Here is a 17,844-nt window from a genome sequence, read left to right as displayed (position 1 = left end):
GATAAGATTAGGATATTGTAAGAGCAAACCTGATCCTAGATCAACACTTCCTCTCTGAGACAATATGAGTATATAAAGGGTCCAGAACTCTCACTAGGAACAGAAGCCTGACAGTTGGGAGCTGGTGTGACCTCATTTCCTGCTGGCCACAAGCCGGTGAAGCCACACTGCTCACGGCTGACATTTAAACAGTGACGGAATACCAGCCGTCTGATTGGACAATACTGCGGGTTGTATCCGTAGGTTTCTGTAGGTCAGTTGTCATAGCAACCTTCCAAGCAAAGCAGCAGTGACATCACAGAAGAACCTGTTCAAATCACCTTTAAGATCACGGAATAACTTCTCCAAGTGCAACTGTGCCATCACAGAAGAACCTATCCAGTTCAACAGTGACATCACTGTCAAGATGTGCCAAGCTGCACTGACCTTAGGCCAGCCTCCATAGTGCAACACAACCAAAAGTGGTTACAGAACCATGACTATCCTTCTCATACCATCTAAATAAAATCCGTATTTCACATATTGCCTTAAATGATTGAAGCTGTTGTTTTTCTTTTTTAATTTAAAATTAAATAATACTTTTAATATCTTGCCTTCATCTGGAAGTTACATTTAAAATGAATTATAAACGTATGTTTGGATCTCTTCTTTATGAAAAATAGGTTAACTTAGAAATGTAGGTTGGTTTTGTTCAGATCTAAAAATTAGTCAGAATTTTTTTAAACTTTACTATTTTTAATTTTGGCTTAGAAAAAGAACTGAAGCAAACCTGGTGCTCCTAAGGAAAGGAAACAGGAAAGAGATGGCCTGTCTGTTAATGGAATGTATTCCCTGAAATAAGACACTAGTGAGAAACGTCAGCATATTGCTGGTACAGAACAGTCACCATGGCGACCCGCCCACATCGATCCCTGGACTCCGTTGGGAAGGCGGGGCTAATTCTATGCTCCTCCTCTTCCTGCAGGCCAGGCCCCGCCTCCAGAGAGGGGGTAGCTCTGCCTCCCTTCACAACACCCTGATGAGGAACAGCATATTCCAGCTGATGATCCACACCCTGGACCCACTGAGTGAAGGTAAGGAAAAGAATGCCCGCTCTCTCTCTCTCTCTCTTTCAAACCTCACTCTTTCACCCACTAACACTTTAAGTGTGAGGTCACAATATGTGATCAGAATGTTCTTATCTGAACATTCTAATGTTGACGTAAAAATCACTGCTGGTAACTGAAAGCAATGGAGTTCCAGAACACTGACTTGTAATTTTGAAAAACAAAACCAAAAAACAAAGATTAGAAACAAACCTCTCTCTTCGAAGGGTAAGAAATACAAAATGCGTGTAAATTAAAATTTCTGATGATGAAACTCAGGGCCGGGCCCTGGGGACCAGCAGTGCTGCTGCTCTTCACTCCTGCTCTCTAATAAGGGCCTGATTTAGACCTGGGACACCAGGGGAGCAGACTCTCTGGCCAATCAGGGGCATTAATCCTTAATCAATTAGTTACCCGTCAGGTAGAGAGGACAACCAGCAGGATTACTGGTCCCCTGGGTCATATTTGACTGTCCCTGCGGCAGGCTCTCTCACGTTCCTTGGTGCATGCACGTGTTCTGGGGGATGCACTGCTATAATGTCTTTTTTGGATGTTATTTGTGAAAGTGCTTTCTTGGCCACTGTGTCCAGACGTCTCCAGATGTGCCCAAGTCTGCACCTTCTCAGAGGGTGACACAAAAACTGTTAAAAACTTACACAAGAAAAAACTTTTTTTTTTTGGCAGGCTTGACTTTTAGATGTCTTTCATGATGGCTAATGGCCACTGGTGATGAATTGTAAATCGATTTCATTGCTATCTCTTTTATCAGTGGGGTGATAAACACTGATAACGGTAAACAAAGGCTGTGCCAAAATGGCTCCCCGCTTACTGTATAGTGTAGCATTTTGGCCGTCAGCCATCTTGGTTGAGTGTTCCAATTCTAAAATCACATTTGTCATTCATTTTAGGGCACTGTAAATTTCCCGAATGCACCATAATACATCTAGTAAGCAACTGTAGAATTGAACCATGATGTTTTGTGAACCACATCCACCATGTCTGCCGGCCAAACAAACTGCCAGTTTCCATGGAATACACACACAAACACGCACACACACGTATGCACACATGAATGCACACACACACACACTCACACACACACACACACACACACACACACACATATGCACACATGAATGCACGAATACCCACACATACACACATACATGTTACGCGCACACTTCAGGAATGTCAGTGTAAGTGTAAAGGCAAGTTTACATGTTTGCTGCTCAGGAAACATTTCCACAGTAACTAACTGCACAATTTACTCTGGGTGCAAAAGCAAAGCAGCACAGCGTGATGCTGAAGCTCAGAATTCAGAAACAAATGTCACCGCGACACTTTTACTCAGACGAATGAAAAAACAACACACGTTTATATACCATATTACCATACCCCTCACTAGGGAAAAAAGTAATCAGATGAATCTATATTATTTCATGCAACAAAGATTCATTTTTTCCCTCGGTTATTCGACGCAAGAAGGCGTAGCCAGCTCGTCGACAGTGTAGAGTTGGACTAATAAACTCTCCTTCGGCGAAAACAGACAAATGCGCAGAAAAAGGCTCCCTGTTGTACCAGCAATCACTGATAGTGTTCCTAGGCTCTCAAGGCCGGGTCATTCCGCTGCAAGACGACAGCCGGCTCGCCCGCCCGCTCGCCCGCCCGCCCGCTCGCTGCCTGTGGTCTAAATTGCGAACGGTCAGAAAACACCCCGTGAAAAAGAGCCCTGACGACCCGCTGCTAACGGCCGCGCTTCACGCTTCTTATTACACGCGCTGCTTGTGGTGCGCAAAGCTCGCTTTAATCTGCGCGAGCGCGTTTCTGTTCACAGTGGGGTTTGCGTTAAAAAAAAAAAATTATTAATTATTTTTACAGACGCTCCGGAGGCTGGGGCTGCGTCTCGTTCTGTAATTTTTAAGCCCCCGCGAAAGGAGAGTCGAGTTCTATAATAATTCAGTTTGACGTAAGAATTAAGTTGGAATTTAAAAGTGAGTTTTTAAAATCGCGTTTGACCGTAAGAATCAAGTTGGATTATAAAGGAAATGATTCATCCCTATCGGCGTAACAAAGATCCGTTTGAATAAATGCAGTGACACAGGAATGAAGCCCCATGGAAAATCACATCCTCGTCAGGATCACAAGTATTTTTCAGCGCTGGAAATTATGTTGATCTGATTTTACTGTCAGTAAGATTCGTATTTTCGTGTAACACACTGCTGACAAGGTGCTTATTAGAAATTCTTGTTGCCACATTAGCATTATTGGAATAAATATCTGTCTTGGTAGCACATGCAGGGTGTGATGCTGTTAAGTATGACTTTCCTAACCGAAGAGACGTGCCCACCCACCATTTTAGCTCCTGCAAAGTTCTCGAATGCGTATTTAATCAAGCTGGGAACGGTTTAAAGTGCTAAAATGTTAAACTGCATTTGCATTCTGTCGGCATGGAGTGAGAATCAGTCTGCGATGTGGGTGATATTTGCCCGTCTCCGGCATGCAAATAAACAAAATGATTAAGCGGCATCAAAGGAAATGAGATCAGAACTAACCCAGCACAGCGACACAGCACACTCAGAGTTATTCATTCATGCTCCTTCACCAAAGTCAAAACTTTTTGCTCTACACTCCTTAGCCAAACTCAAGACTTTTGGGAGGGGGGGTGCTCTACACTCCTTAGCCAAACTCTAAACTTTAGCGGGGTTTGGGGGGGGTTTCGGGTGCTCTACGCTCCTTAGCCAAACTCTGTTCCCACCACTTACCTGAGAAGTGATTGACAGGTCCACACCTCTACTGCAGCAGTCCTGCCTCTGGCCTCCAGAGGGCGTGGGCGAGAGGGAGCTTAAATCAAGATGGCAACCTTCTCCTCAGAGGTTACTGAAACACTGACGAGCTCCAAGCTGTAAGCTACACTTAGGGGGAATGGGGGAATTTTTTTCCAAAAAAAACAAGAGCTCAGGGCCCCCATCTCAAAATTATTGAGTTATTACATAGTATTTTTTCCAAAACAAATGGTCTGTTTTCTTGGACTGTGAAGCATAGTGCATTGGGATTGGACACACACACACATACACTCACACATATACACATACCCACACTCTCTTTCTCTCACACACAGACACACAAACACAAGCACACAACACTCACAGACACAAGCACACACACATACACACACAGACACAAACACATACACACACACACACACACATACACACTCACACACACACACACACACACACACACTGACACACAGACACACGGCTGTTCCAGACAATGCCTCTCTTGGACAAAAACAAAGTTGCGAATTTTTTTTTTTTAAAAGCCGAAACTGCGGTCCCACCTCTCCGGGCTCAGCTGGCCCGGTGGTCACGGCCGAGGAGGACGTTTAACGGACCCCAGCGTCCCGCCGGCGAGCGGGTAGCGGGACGTAACGAGCCTGAGACGAGAGGCGCGAGTGCAGGTGGTTTTATTTCGAGTGCACTCGGGCCCCGCGGTGAATTCTGCTCGGGCGTAAAATGGAGCCGCCCGTTCCAGAGAGAGAGGGGCCTCGCGGTTCATCGCTGCCAAATTCATCTCTGATAGAGGCCAGCTGTGGAGGCGTGGGGGGGTAGGGGGGGGCTCTTACGCGCTGAGAGTACATCAGTGCGTAATCCCGCTATTAAAGTGATTCATTTTCCCTCAGAACGGCGGGGTCCTGACGCTGAAACCGCTCTTTTAGCGGACGAGAACCCTTTCCGTGTGGGCGTCAGACCGTGGAGCCGAAAGGCCACTCTTGCCCACTGTAAAAAGGTTTCACCTCAAAATCTAACGGCTCTTAATGTGAGGACGTGCTCGTCTCTCGGTATAAATGGCTCCTTTGGGCTCTAACTCGAGTTGCGTGTTTTTAGAAGTTTTCAGCGTTAGGCACGCTGAGTCATCTTAGGCTTCGTCAGGTATCTGGCAAACAAGACGGCTGACGTTTTTTTTTTTTTTTTTTACTTATAATTAAATGAATTTGTTTCTAAGTGAGACATTGTGTGGGATTGTGTTTATATATCACGCCTTTGAAATCCCAGCTCTCAAGATAGCGGAGGCTTCAGTGAGCCTTTGTGTTTTTACTGTATTTTACAGTAAACAGCAGCTTGGGAAACGTTTTTGTTAGACACCATTGATACCGAACTGCAAAATTCAACATGAAATTCCATTCAGACCCTGTAAAATCAAGGGACCGTGTAAGAAGACCTCTAACAGGCAATGCAAACGGTCACAATCTGCAGCTTACGTCACTGTCACCAATTCCATTCCTTACTGAAGAATCATTGGAGTTCATTCCAATATATCAGGTCTCTCTGACATGCTTGGCCAGTGTTACTTACCGACATGCCAGTCACACACAGTTCATGTCTTCATGGCTACCTCGGTGAGCATTACAGGGATGGTGTTGAGGAGAGCAGTCTGTGTCTGATGAGTACACCTGTTTAATCTCCTCTGTTTTTTTTCTTTCTTCCCTTTTATCATTACATCATTCTTTTCATTCCTTCTTTTGAGTTTCCTCAGAATTTGCGGATTCCGGTGAGTTGAAGCCGCCCGGTGTGTGCGTGCGCATTTATCCATGCTCACAGCCTCGAAAAAAAAGCAAAATAAGAAAAAGCCGCCCATTATCATCGCAGCTTGAAAACATGCGGAAGCGTCACCTCTCTGGGTCACATCCGGCTGCCATTCCCAGATTCCCAGCTGCCATTCCCAGATTCCAAGCTGCCATTCTCAGATTCCCAGCTGCCATTCCCAGATTCCAGGCTGCCATTCTCAGATTTCAGGCTGCCATTCCCAGATTCCCAGCTGCCATTCCCAGATTCCCAGCTACCATTCCCAGATTCCAGGCTGCCATTCTCAGATTCCCAGCTGCCATTCTCAGATTCCCAGCTGCCATTCCCAGATTCCAGGCTGCCATGTTTCCGAGTCAGCCACCGGGAATAGCGCTCACGCTTCCACTGCACCATCTGAGCTCCGAGGCGTCATTGTGTCGTGCTTCCCGCTCAGACCACCGCTGCGCTGAGACCGACGGCCACTGCGTTATTCTCCCGCTGTGGTTCCAACACCGCCGCGCGCTACTCTCACAAAGATTCTCCCGCCAGCCTCCCAAAGCCCCGCCCGTAGACTCCACCCTCCCACAGACTTCACCCCCCAGCCCCGCCCACAGACCCCACCTTCCCACAGCCACGCCCAGACTCCAACCTCCCACAGACTCCACCCACAGACTCCACTCCTCCTCAGCCCTGCCCATAGACTCCACCCTCTCAAAGCCACGCCCACAGACTCCACCCTCCCACAGCCACGCCAGACTCCACCCCCCACAGCCCCGCCTACAGACTCCACCATCCCACAGACTCCACCCCCCCTCAGCCCTGCCCACAGACTCCACCCCCCCTCAGCCCCGCCCACAGACTCCACCCCACCTCAGCCCCGCCCACAGACTCCACCCCCCCTCAGCCCCGCCCATCTCTCAGCCTCTTCCAATCCCGATATGAATCACTTGCATCTGTGTTTCTCCAGCGCTGCTGTTTCTACATGTGTGTATGAGTTTGTGTTGCCTATTTATGAGTTTGTGTGTGTGTGTGTGTGTGGGGGGGGGGGGGGCTCGGGTGGGGCTCAGTGGGTGTGGCTTTGTTGTGGAGAGGAGACAGTGGATGGGGAAGTGGGAGTGTGATTCAGGCTCAGTAGGTCACAGATTTCTGAGGGAGGGGGGTACTAATGCTGTACTAATGAGTCTCAGGCCCCTAGCTTGATGGTCCACACTTGATAAAAAGGACTGTTTGATGTGCAATAATAGGACAATTAAAAACCCAGATTTGTGGTGATATCTATGCTAGGGGGGCTATGGCAATGTTATAGCTGTTTGGAATGTAACTGTTGCATCCTTCTGGTGTGAAAATGATGCTTCATTGACGCTGCATAATTATGTTTTTTGAAAAAAAAAAATCACTAGCAATTATTCCAGGTAATATTCACTATTCTGATTGCTGCACTGTGAGTTTGGACCGTTAAAAACAGAGCCGCCAGCCTCTGTGTGTATGCAGCCTCTCCCCGCTAACTCCAGCCGCCCCTGGTACCGCTAACTCCAGCTGCCCCTGGTACCGCTAACTCCGGCTGCCCCTGGTACCGCTAACTCCGGCTGCCCCTGGTACCTCTAACTCCAGCTGATTTAGAGAGCTCAGCGCAGGCTGATTTAGAGAGCTCAGCGCGGGCTGATTTAGAGAGCTCGGGCTGATTTAGAGAGCTCGGGCTGATTTAGAGAGCTCAGTGTGGGCTGATTTAGAGAGTTCAGGCTGATTTAGAGAGCTCAGCGTGGGCTGATTTAGAGAGCTCAGTGTGGGCTGATTTAGAGAGCTCAGCGCAGGCTGATTTAGAGAGCTCGGGCTGATTTAGAGAGCTCAGTGCCGGCTGATTTAGAGAGCTCGGGCTGATTTAGAGAGCTCAGCACAGGCTGATTTAGAGAGCTCAGCGGGGCTGATTTAGAGAGCTCAGCGCAGGCTGATTTAGAGAGCTCGGCTCAGGCTGATTTAGAGAGCCGGGCTGATTTAGAGAGCTCAGCGCGGGCTGATTTAGAGAGCTCAGCGCGGGCTGATTTAGAGAGCTCAGCGCGGGCTGATTTAGAGAGCTCAGCGCGGGCTGATTTAGAGAGCTCAGCGCAGGCTGATTTAGAGAGCTCAGCGCGGGCTGATTTAGAGAGCTCAGCGCGGGCTGATTTAGAGAGCTCAGCTCAGGCTGATTTAGAGAGCTCAGTGTGGGCTGATTTAGAGAGCTCAGCGTGGGCTGATTTAGAGAGCTCAGCGTGGGCTGATTTAGAGAGCTCGCCTCAGGCTGATTTAGAGAGCTCAGCGTGGGCTGATTTAGAGAGCTCAGGCTGATTTAGAGAGCTCAGCGCAGGCTGATTTAGAGAGCTCAGGCTGATTTAGAGAGCTCAGCGCAGGCTGATTTAGAGAGCTCAGGCTGATTTAGAGAGCTCAGCGCAGGCTGATTTAGAGAGCTCAGGCTGATTTAGAGAGCTAGCGCGGCTGATTTAGAGAGCTCAGCCGGCTGATTTAGAGAGCTCAGCGGGCTGATTTAGAGAGTGCGGGCTGATTTAGAGAGCTCAGCGCAGGCTGATTTAGAGAGCGCGGCTGGCAGGCTGATTAGAAGCTCAGCGCAGGCTGATTTAGAAGCTCAGCGCGGCTGTTTAGAGGAGCTCAGGCGGGCTGATTTAGAGAAGGCTCAGCGCGGGCTGATTTAGAGAGCCTCAGTGCCGGCTGGATTTGAGAGCTCGGGCTGATTTGAGAAGCTCAGCACAGCTGATTTAGAGAGCTCAGCGTGGGCTGCTTTAGAGAGCTCAGCGCAGGCTGATTTAGGAGCTCACGCGGGTCGATTTAGAGAGCTCAGTGCAGGCTGATTTAGAGAGCTCAGCGCGGCTGATTTAGAAGCTCAGTGTGGGCTGATTTAGAGAGCGCAGGCTGATTTAGAGAGCTCAGGCAGGTGATTTAGACGAGCCAGGCTGATTGGGGAAAGCTCAGTGTGGGCTGATTTAGAGAGCTCAGCGGGTGATTTAGAAGCTCAGCGTGGGCTGATTTAGAAGAGCTCAGCGCGGCCTATTTAGAGAGCTCAGCGCGGCTGATTTAGAGAGCTCCAGCGCGGGTGATTAGAGAGCTCAGCGCAGCTGATTTAGAGAGCTCAGCGCGGCTGATTTAGAGAGCTCAGCGGATTATTTAGAGAGCTCAGCCGGCTGATTAGAGAGCTCAGCGTGGGCTGATTTAGAGAGCTCAGCGCAGGCTGATTTAGAGAGCTCAGCGCGGGCTGATTTAGAGAGCTCAGCGCGGGCTGATTTAGAGAGCTCAGCGCCGGCTGATTTAGAGAGCTCGGCTCAGGCTGATTTAGAGAGCTCAGGCTGAATTAGGGAGCTCAGCGCAGGCTGATTTAGAGAGCTCAGGCTGATTTAGAGAGCTCAGGTGGGCTGATTTAGAGAGCGCGGGCTGATTTAGAGAGCTCAGCGCAGGCTGATTTAGAGAGCTCAGGCTGAATTAGGGAGCTCAGCGCAGGCTGATTTAGAGAGCTCGGCTCAGGCTGATTTAGAGAGCTCAGCGCAGGCTGATTTAGAGAGCTCAGGCTGATTTAGAGAGCTCAGCGCAGGCTGATTTAGAGAGCTCAGGCTGATTTAGAGAGCTCAGCGCGGGCTGATTTAGAGAGCGCGGCGGCTCGGCGCGGGCGATGACAGCCTGTCCGCTGTGAGATTAATTGGAAACGGCAGGACTGGAGCTCAGGCCGCGGAGTCCGAGGGGCGGACGCTGCTCGTTCGTGCAGGAAAAGGAGGAAAGAGGAAAATTAAAATAAAATAAATACAGACCCCCCCCCCACCAAAGCCCCCGCACACCGCGGATTTCGCCACAGGACAGCGGGGTGAGAACAAGAGACCGACTTCAAGCTCGAGAAATCCGCTTGGGGTGTCGAGACGCAGATGTCTGTCTCTACATGGGACCGCTCCACGGGGTCCAGCCATGTCGGCACACCCTTCCCCTCTCCCCTCCCCCCTCCTCCTCCACTATCCCCTTCACCTCAGACCCAGACCTCGTCAGGTCATGTCATGAACTGTCCTCGTGACCATGACCTTTGACCTTTGGGTCCAGGCTGTCAGTCTTCAAAAGTGACACAGACAGGGGATAATTTTACTGAACCAGACCAATCAGCATTTCCCCCAAAGAGAGAAATGGACATTTCAATTAAGGATGGGGGAAAAAAATACAAATAAATATCTCACCCAAATATAAATCCCCTTAAAGCACATTTAAAATGGCAGAGGTGTAGGTTGCGGTGAAAAACGCATATTATGTATGAAATTATGTTATTTTGTATTTCATGCACACAAATACAGATTTCCTATCTGTGTGTTGGAGATACTGTGTTCTCCTGACTGCGAGAAGATGTTTTAACCGTGTGTCTTTATCGTGATCCCTCTTAGACTCTTTACAGCATGTGGCTGCTGCAGTGGAGCTTATTATATAGGCTTGGAGTTCAAGTGCACTCTTGCTAAAATATATATATATATTCTACTCAGCTAATGATTATTTAACAACACTAAGTCCAGGCTGGTGGGGGGAGAAAGCTTTCGTGTTCCACCATGTCGTTTCTGGAGGGGGTGTTTTACCAGAGCACAGGTACTCCCTGACCCCCCCCGATGAGGGCATCAGAGCGGAGTTATCCAGTTAGTGACACCCCGCCCCCCCGTGTTTTCAGCGAGGGAGGTGTGCACGTGCACGCTAAGCGGATTGTGACGCCTCAGATAGATCCACTCCTCGGCCTGCCTCAGAAGCGAGGCTTCCCCTCGGCCCCATTTGACCGATTAGTTCAGCCGCAGGGTATTTTGTTGTTTAATGTTTTGTTGGTTTGTTTGTTTGTTTGTTTCTCTCTCCTCTGCGTTGGGTAGGCTGTCCTTGTGACTGTGCAGTGCAGTCAGCGATGACGTTTTTCTCCCTGTTGGTAGATCTCAAAACAAGCCAACAATAATTTTAATAAAATGTATTATTGAGATATCGCAAAACTGAAGAATATGAGGACTTTTTTTCTTTTATTTTAATATATCCTTTATCTATTCAGGGAAGTCCTCCTGAGTCTCTTTTACAAGAGCCCTGATTACAGTGCAAAGAAAAACACAAATATGCAAAACAACAATGAAAAATGTGTATAGATACACAGAATAGTTCACAGAAGAGAAAAAAATCAACGTTGAAAAAAAAATATCCCTCTGACTAGGCCTGTCTGTAGGCCTTGGAAATGGCCCATCAGTTTAAGAATGTGCCACTTTAAGATATTTCAATAATTACACTGCTGTGCAAATGTATTTGGTTGCAGAAATTGGCCGATGTGTCATACTGAGGATCGGTACAAGTGTACTCAAAGGACCAATGATTGAAATGAATAGGAAATGCTGTCACGAGGGTTACTAGTTATAGGTCTGATGTGTATGCAGGGGTCTAATTCTCTACCACCTTTTTGCAGTAAAAAGAAGACATTATGAGGCGTAAGCGATGCTTCTAATGGGTTTCAATTTATATAGTGGCTTTCGTCGCACAGTGACCTGGGGAAACCGAATCACCCCCGTGTGTCAAACCCGTCATTTTGCAGAAGAGCACTCACCGCACGTCGGCTGAGGTGGAGCAGAAAAGATTAATTTTTTCCCCCAGAATCCTTTGTGCGTTGGCTTTGCGGTGCTCAGTGCGAACCTCCGCTGTCTTTCCCACCTGGATTCGGTCCTCTTCCCGTCCGTCAGTCCAAACGGTGTTGTTGTTGTTGCACACGCGAGGGGAACCAGTGTGCGGTCCATACGGTCTGTGCTGGCTGTCTGGACCGGCGCAGAAATGTCACGCAGTCCCACGTCATCTGTTATAAATAATGACAGAAAAGAAGAGCTGTATTCGCATGTCGTGAGAAACGTCAGCTCAGTAGCCGGTTAGCCACAGGTCATGCTGACACGCTGAGCGTAGAGCTGAAGCTTTGTTGTTTTTTTTTTTTGGGCGAGGGGGGGTGGGGGTTGGGTTGCCTCCATTTTGATTTCAGTCACGCACGGAATCCTGGCTCGTGCATTGTGACGTCTGACGTGACTCACGCGACAGACAGCTGAGGCGGTATGGGCGGGGTGTGGGTGGGGTGGGGGAGGGTGGGAGTATTTCCAGATGAAAAATGCTGTTGCTAAAAATATCTGTGCGTCGCTCTGAGTCCCAGATTTAATTGTGCAATGATGGCCGCTTCGGCTTTTGTTAGAAAAGAAATTCATCTCAGCCAGCATAGCCGCACACAGGTGTGCTGCTGCTTACAGGAGGGATCCTCCCCCCCCTCCAGTGTCACACCAGCAGGAAACTGTGCTTTTCCTGCACAGCAGGTGTCCTGTAAAAAAGAACTGCATGATAAACCAAACACGGGCCTCATGTCATTTACCTTGATCATAATTCAGAGCTGAGGTGTTATCACTGCAGGCCAGGTGCCCTTGGCTTGTATTGTCAAACAGAGGAAGTTGGGAAAGGAAAACATGACTTGTTTGCTGTATGTTTTTGAATACATTCTTTTCCATTTTTACACTTGGACTTTGAAAGCATGTGTGTGTGTGTGTGAGAGAGAGAGACGGAGAGAGAGAGAGACAGAGAGAGAGAGAGAGACGGAGAGAGAGAGACAGAGAGAGAGAGAGAGGGAGGGAGAGACGGAGAGAAAAATGTACGAATGCTCTTTTCCCTGTACTTTTTGCCGTGTTGAGATTTGCGTTTGTAAGCTGCTCTTCCTCTTCCCCTCCTTCCTCCTCCTCGTTTCCTCTCCTCTCACTCCTACCCCCCCTGCTGTGGTGCTGTAGAGCTCGGGACGTACGGAAAGCTAAAATATTATCAGACAATGACCGAGGAAGGTAAGAACCCCGCTCTTCTGTTCACTTCAGTACTTCATCTCTTCATCTCCCCCTTTCCCATTTCCCATTCCCAGTTCCTGTTCACAATTCCCATTCCCAGTTCCCATTCCCAGTTCCTGTTCACAATTCCCATTCACAATTCCCATTTTCAGCTCCCATTACCATTCTGATCATCTTGCTTTCCTCCTGGTTTTTTTTTTTTTTTGGTCCATTTTATTATTATTTTTTTAAGTCTTTGGTTCTGATCCAGTGTCTGGTCTCTGTGAGATAAAACCGGCGCTGCTCACTGGCTGCCAGGCGCTCATCTGTCCCAAGATTCTGGAACGTTCTGTATCGCCAGCTGGCAAGGCCGTCGCCATTGGCCGCTTACGTGGCTGCAGCGGTCCAATTACAATCTTGTGTTTTTATTTTACATTCGAGGGCTCATATGCTCTGAGTGAGCCCATCATTAGCCTTGCTTTATCACTCTCAATATCCCTAATTGCTCATTTGCATGCCTTCACTGCGCAGACACACACACACACACGCACACACATACTGAGAGAGACTGAGGAGCAGAGGCGCGTGGCAAAAGGTCAGACGAACACCGGAACCAGTACCAGAACCAGAACCCAGCTGGGTACGGTCCTCACTTTGGGAAGTGATCCTGCCATAAAGTGCCACACACCACGGATGTTCAGAAACTACAACCGGAGCGATCCCAGCTAAATGCTGCAGCTATGGATTAATAAACTGGCATGTTGGTATTGTCAGCTGGAAGCCCATAATATGCTGTGTAAATCCAGGGGATCTGAAAATAGCTAAAACAAGGCTGGCTGCTCACTGTACTTATTTGAACAGATTGACAGAATTAAGGAGTTCTTTGTAATACTTATAGGTAATTTTCACAAGGTCTTGTGGGAATTGTAGTTTTTTTTTTTTTTTTTTTTTACAGCCGCTTTTACAGACGGCCAATACAGACCGCCCACACGGTCGCGAGGGCAGTCTGTACGGAGAGTGGGTGGGGTCACGCGCCCCCCCCCCCAAGCCTGTGTAACGAGCAGCTTCAGCCAAGCCAACCTGCCTTGTGCTTGGAGAGCGGAAATCCAATATTGCCGAGGATGCTATCCGGAATTTTCCAAACCCTCACTCTCATTCCTGGGGGTGGGGGGGGGGGCGGGGGTGGGGGGTGCGGCTCCTTACGCCTCTCTCCCGGTGGCCTTGGCTGCGTGCAGACGCGAGAGCCTTACGTCAGGCGGGTTTTTTGGCGAAAAGACGGAATGACTCATCGTCGCGCGAAGCTGGTGCGACCGACGGAAAGAATAAGCGGAGGAGAGAAAGAGAGAGAGGGAAAGAGAGAGAGCGAGAGAGAAAAAAAACCCATTTTATTTTCATACGGCGCTTTTTTTTTTACTGACACTTTAACGGGGAGGAAAAAACTGCAAATAGGAGGGAAAAACTCAGGCAAGACTGAACACGAGCCCACAAAAAAAACACACACAGCGAGCGAGATAAGAAACAAAAAATTACCCAGCAGGGATGAAAAAAATATTTCTAAAAATCTCCATGTGGGAAGAACTTAGCTTTTGGGGGGCAGGGGGAGCCCATCCTGCACTGGCCGGCACAGTTAGCGACCAGCTAAACGGTGATGGGGAGGCAATGGGGAACCTTATCAGAGCAGATAGACAGCGCCGACTGTAACATGGCTGACCCATTTTGTGTTTTGCTCGGCTAGATCCCCCATTGCAGTTCTGTTACCGTTCAGTCTGTCCTAACTGTTACACCAGGCTGGCCAGCAGAGGATGGGCTCCCCCTCTCTCTATCGCCGAGTTCCTCCTGAGATTCCATCATGTTGGGGATTTTGTTTGTTTTTTTTTTTTACCTCAATTGCTTGCCTTTTGGGGGGTTCAGGTGTGGATTTTTGTTCCAATTTTCTTTTTTTTTAACTTCCACAGTAAAGCGTCTTCGAGACTGTGTCTCTATAAAAAGGACTATGCAAATAAAGCTGAATTGAATTGCACTGAATAGACAGGCTGGCTGGGCAGATGCAGCCCGAGGTGCTAGGCTAGCCGCTGAAGCAGGCGGGCCGAGCAGAGGAGTGCACATTAACGCACACATCAGCGGGAAGATGAGGAGCCCAGAGTGGAAATGACCACGTCAGGCCAGGCTTCCTTCGGTTCTGAGCCGCAAATGAAAATGTACATGATCATCTACCCCGTTTCTTAATGAGCTCTGATTTTTACATGTTACAAGCCCAGTTCCTTACCCACTACACTACACTGCTGCCAAACACAGTTGAAGGCTTCTGCTATGAACAAAGTGTACTATGACACCCATCAAACCGCAGAAGTTACATGGGCTGGTCCAGTCATGAATTGACCTATCAAATCGGATTTTACTGCAGGGGTGTAATCCAAAACTGACCAATCAAAATGCTTGATACTTGAAGGGTGTTCCCATAGCCAGTGCTACTGTTCGCAGCAGTGGCACAGAGCTCGTAGAGCTGAATCAAAACCAGGGCCAGGTTGAATGCACACGTGTGCTTTTGCAAATGCGCACACACACACACACACGCACACACACTGCCGCGTCACTGAGTGCGTGTGCAGGACGCTGAGACGAGCCGCACGCCGCAGGCTGGGGAGGAAGTTCAGGTGCCGTGCGGGGAGCCGTAAAAAAGCTCGCTGGGATCAAACAGCACCTGTCTCCCCGGGCACAGTGTGCGGCACAGCGTGCGGATAAAGCCGCCGTCATCCCTGTGCAGAAACCGATAGCCAGACAGCAGCAGCTAAATCCCCCGTGGGCTTCAAAGGCCAGTCACTCATGCCAAACTGCAGGCTGTTTTTCAAGTAATGAGTTTTTTTTGTTGTTTTTTTTTTGGTATGACTTTCTGTGCCCATCTCAATTTTATAAAGACTTGCCAAACTTGTAATAGCTTTATGTTAAATTGTGCTGTAAAAGATATGTTTAAGATTCTCTGGTTTCTCCTACAGACACAAGACAATGAGTTTGGAAGCCCTGTGGATGAAAGGCTTATTATAACCAATCGTATTTATGTATTTTAGATCATGTGGTCAAGTGGAACATTGTTAGTAACGTACAGTAGTTGTGGTCAAAATGCACACACAGGAGCTCAATTTATCCGATTCTTTCTCCCCTCAGCCTGCTTCACTTTGATCAAATTCTCTTCTTTATCTTTTTTTTTTGTATATTTTCCTTATTTGCCAGAAAATGTTACATAACATCCATGTTATGTGTGATTCATTCGTTTGGCTATGTGTGAAGCTCATATTTTGTGTCCACCTCATAACAAAGCCATTTCTCACTTCTACCACCAACCTGCAGTAACAGGGAGAGGTTACTGTGCAGAATTTCTGTCGAATAGACTAAACGTTCTGTGTACGTGCTCTGAGAGCAATCTGTGCTGTTGTAGCTCCAGGACGTCAAGGTAAAATCATATTTCATCGATGTTGTCTTAATATAATGAGGGGCATAGTAATCAATCACGTTTTCCTTCCACATTTAGTTTATATTACAGCATAATGGCTCGGAAATATTAGTACTAACATCATTACATTTTATTAATGCATGAAATACTTTCTCTTTATGAGGTTTCCCTACATTATAAATTAAATCACTCTTTATATGAAGTGAATTTTGTATGAGGCTGACAGAGAATTTATAAAGCCTTAATTAAAATGATACAGTACATTTACAAATTATTCCTTCACAAATTCAGTACTTCATGAAGAATGTGCACACAAAGTTGCTACTCAGAAATAAAGGTCCAAACACAAGGTCAAATTAAAACCAATCATCAGCCTCGACCAAAGTTCTTGCACAAATGCTTATGAATGAGTAATAAATATGTTATAATGCTCTGCTGTGTATGCTTCAGGACGACCTTAAGATGAATAAACTTAGTAAAGTATAGTAATAATATCATGATATCTGGAGAGTAGTATTGATTTGTTCTGCTACTTCTGTCACATGTAATTTTTGTTTCTGTGTTAAAAAACAACTGTGAGCTGTTCTCTGCACAGCACTGCCTCTCTTACACAGTCTCTGGGCAAAACGGGGCCAACCTGAGCCCTGTTTTTTTTAATATGGTTACCCACAAAATTTAGGGAGCCCGGCAAAAAAATAAACTGTTACTGTGAGAACACAGGCTCAGAGAACTGTGATCCTGACTGATCCCGTGTCTTGCGTTTCAGGAAAGTTTCGGGAAAAGGCGTCCATTCTCCACAAGATGGCCAAGAACAGGTGCCCAGAAGATGGGGACAAGTCTAACGGGGTCCCGGGTCACACCGGTGAGATTTACCCACACTTTTGTTATCATAAACTCATGCTTGTGCGCATACACGCGGCACGACCAATCACCTGCAGGTAACATGACCGCACACACAAGCACAGACTCAAGGGAAATTCAAGGGATTTGGGGATTTGCTGTTTCCAGAATAGACATGTTGAGTTTGGCATCTCTCCTCTCATCGCACCGCCATTCTGGCTCCTTGGCCGCTGAACATTTTTTAATCTGTTGTTCGCATCCATATTAATAACTTTAGTTTGCGGGCTAGTTAGCGGCCTTTTTTAGCGATGCTGTTTCGCCGCTCGTTTAATTTGAGCCTTTTTGCGGTTCACTGCTGTGTGGCGAACACGGAGGCTTTGTTTATCTCCGCCTTCTATTCCCCGTACGATTTACCGCCACGACAGTGGGTCTGCTTTCGGCACACGCTGATTTCCATGGAAATAAGCCTTTAATTCTCTGATTACGCGACTGTCCGCGCCTTTTAACACCGAGGGGAAAAAAAGGATGAACCTTGGGAGTCCGTTGAGATGAATTAGGAGCGCATGAGGAGGAGACGCGCTGCCACGCCCAGGAGCATCGCTCTGGCTGGGGGCTGTGTGCCAGTGACACTCAGCTCAGCTGAACAGACCCAGTGCTCCGGTCCATGGGACTTTCATTAGCCAATGGGAGCAGTCTGTGACCGAGGTCTCACATCAGACCCCTCCCCCCACCCTTCCCATCAATTCAGCCAGAATGTAGATTACCATTAAGAAGCTATCTGCATCCTCCCCTTCGCCTCCTCCTCTCCCTTCCACTTCCTCCTCTCCTCTCCCACCACCTCCTGTCCCCTCCACCTCCTCTTCTCTCCTCCACCTTCTTCTCCCCTGTCTCCTCCTTTCCCCTTCACCTTCTCTCTCTCCCCTGTCTCCTCCTCTCCCCTCCACCTCCTCCTCTGCCCTCCATCTCCTCCTCTCCCTCCACCTCTCCCCTCTGCCTCTGCCCCTTCTGCTGTCTCTCTCACACCTGTGACATGTGACAACATCACAGCCTATCGTTTAACCGCATGGCCCTGGACGTGGTCTGTGCAGACAGTGAGT

General features: G+C 48.0%; 1 protein-coding gene across 8 annotated transcripts in view; it reads left to right on the top strand.

Moving 5' to 3' along the window:
* The window catches only part of LOC135255859 (sodium/potassium/calcium exchanger 2-like), a 58,330-nt gene that overhangs the window by 29,951 nt on the left and 10,535 nt on the right, over window positions 1-17,844 (top strand). For 4 of the 8 annotated variants that reach the window (XM_064337584.1, XM_064337583.1, XM_064337590.1 and 1 more), the window contains 4 exons: window positions 965-1,073; window positions 5,613-5,636; window positions 12,430-12,480; window positions 16,674-16,769. In XM_064337584.1, coding sequence (XP_064193654.1) covers window positions 965-1,073; window positions 5,613-5,636; window positions 12,430-12,480; window positions 16,674-16,769 — 280 coding nt within the window. The remainder of the gene's footprint in view (window positions 1-964; window positions 1,074-5,612; window positions 5,637-12,429; window positions 12,481-16,673; window positions 16,770-17,844) is intronic. The other 4 variants (XM_064337588.1, XM_064337591.1, XM_064337585.1 and 1 more) reach the window with 3 other exon arrangements.

This window comes from Anguilla rostrata, chromosome 5 (genome assembly GCF_018555375.3).
Source record: "Anguilla rostrata isolate EN2019 chromosome 5, ASM1855537v3, whole genome shotgun sequence".
Classification (NCBI taxonomy): domain Eukaryota; kingdom Metazoa; phylum Chordata; class Actinopteri; order Anguilliformes; family Anguillidae; genus Anguilla; species Anguilla rostrata.
This window is presented reverse-complemented; position numbering and strand designations above follow the sequence as displayed.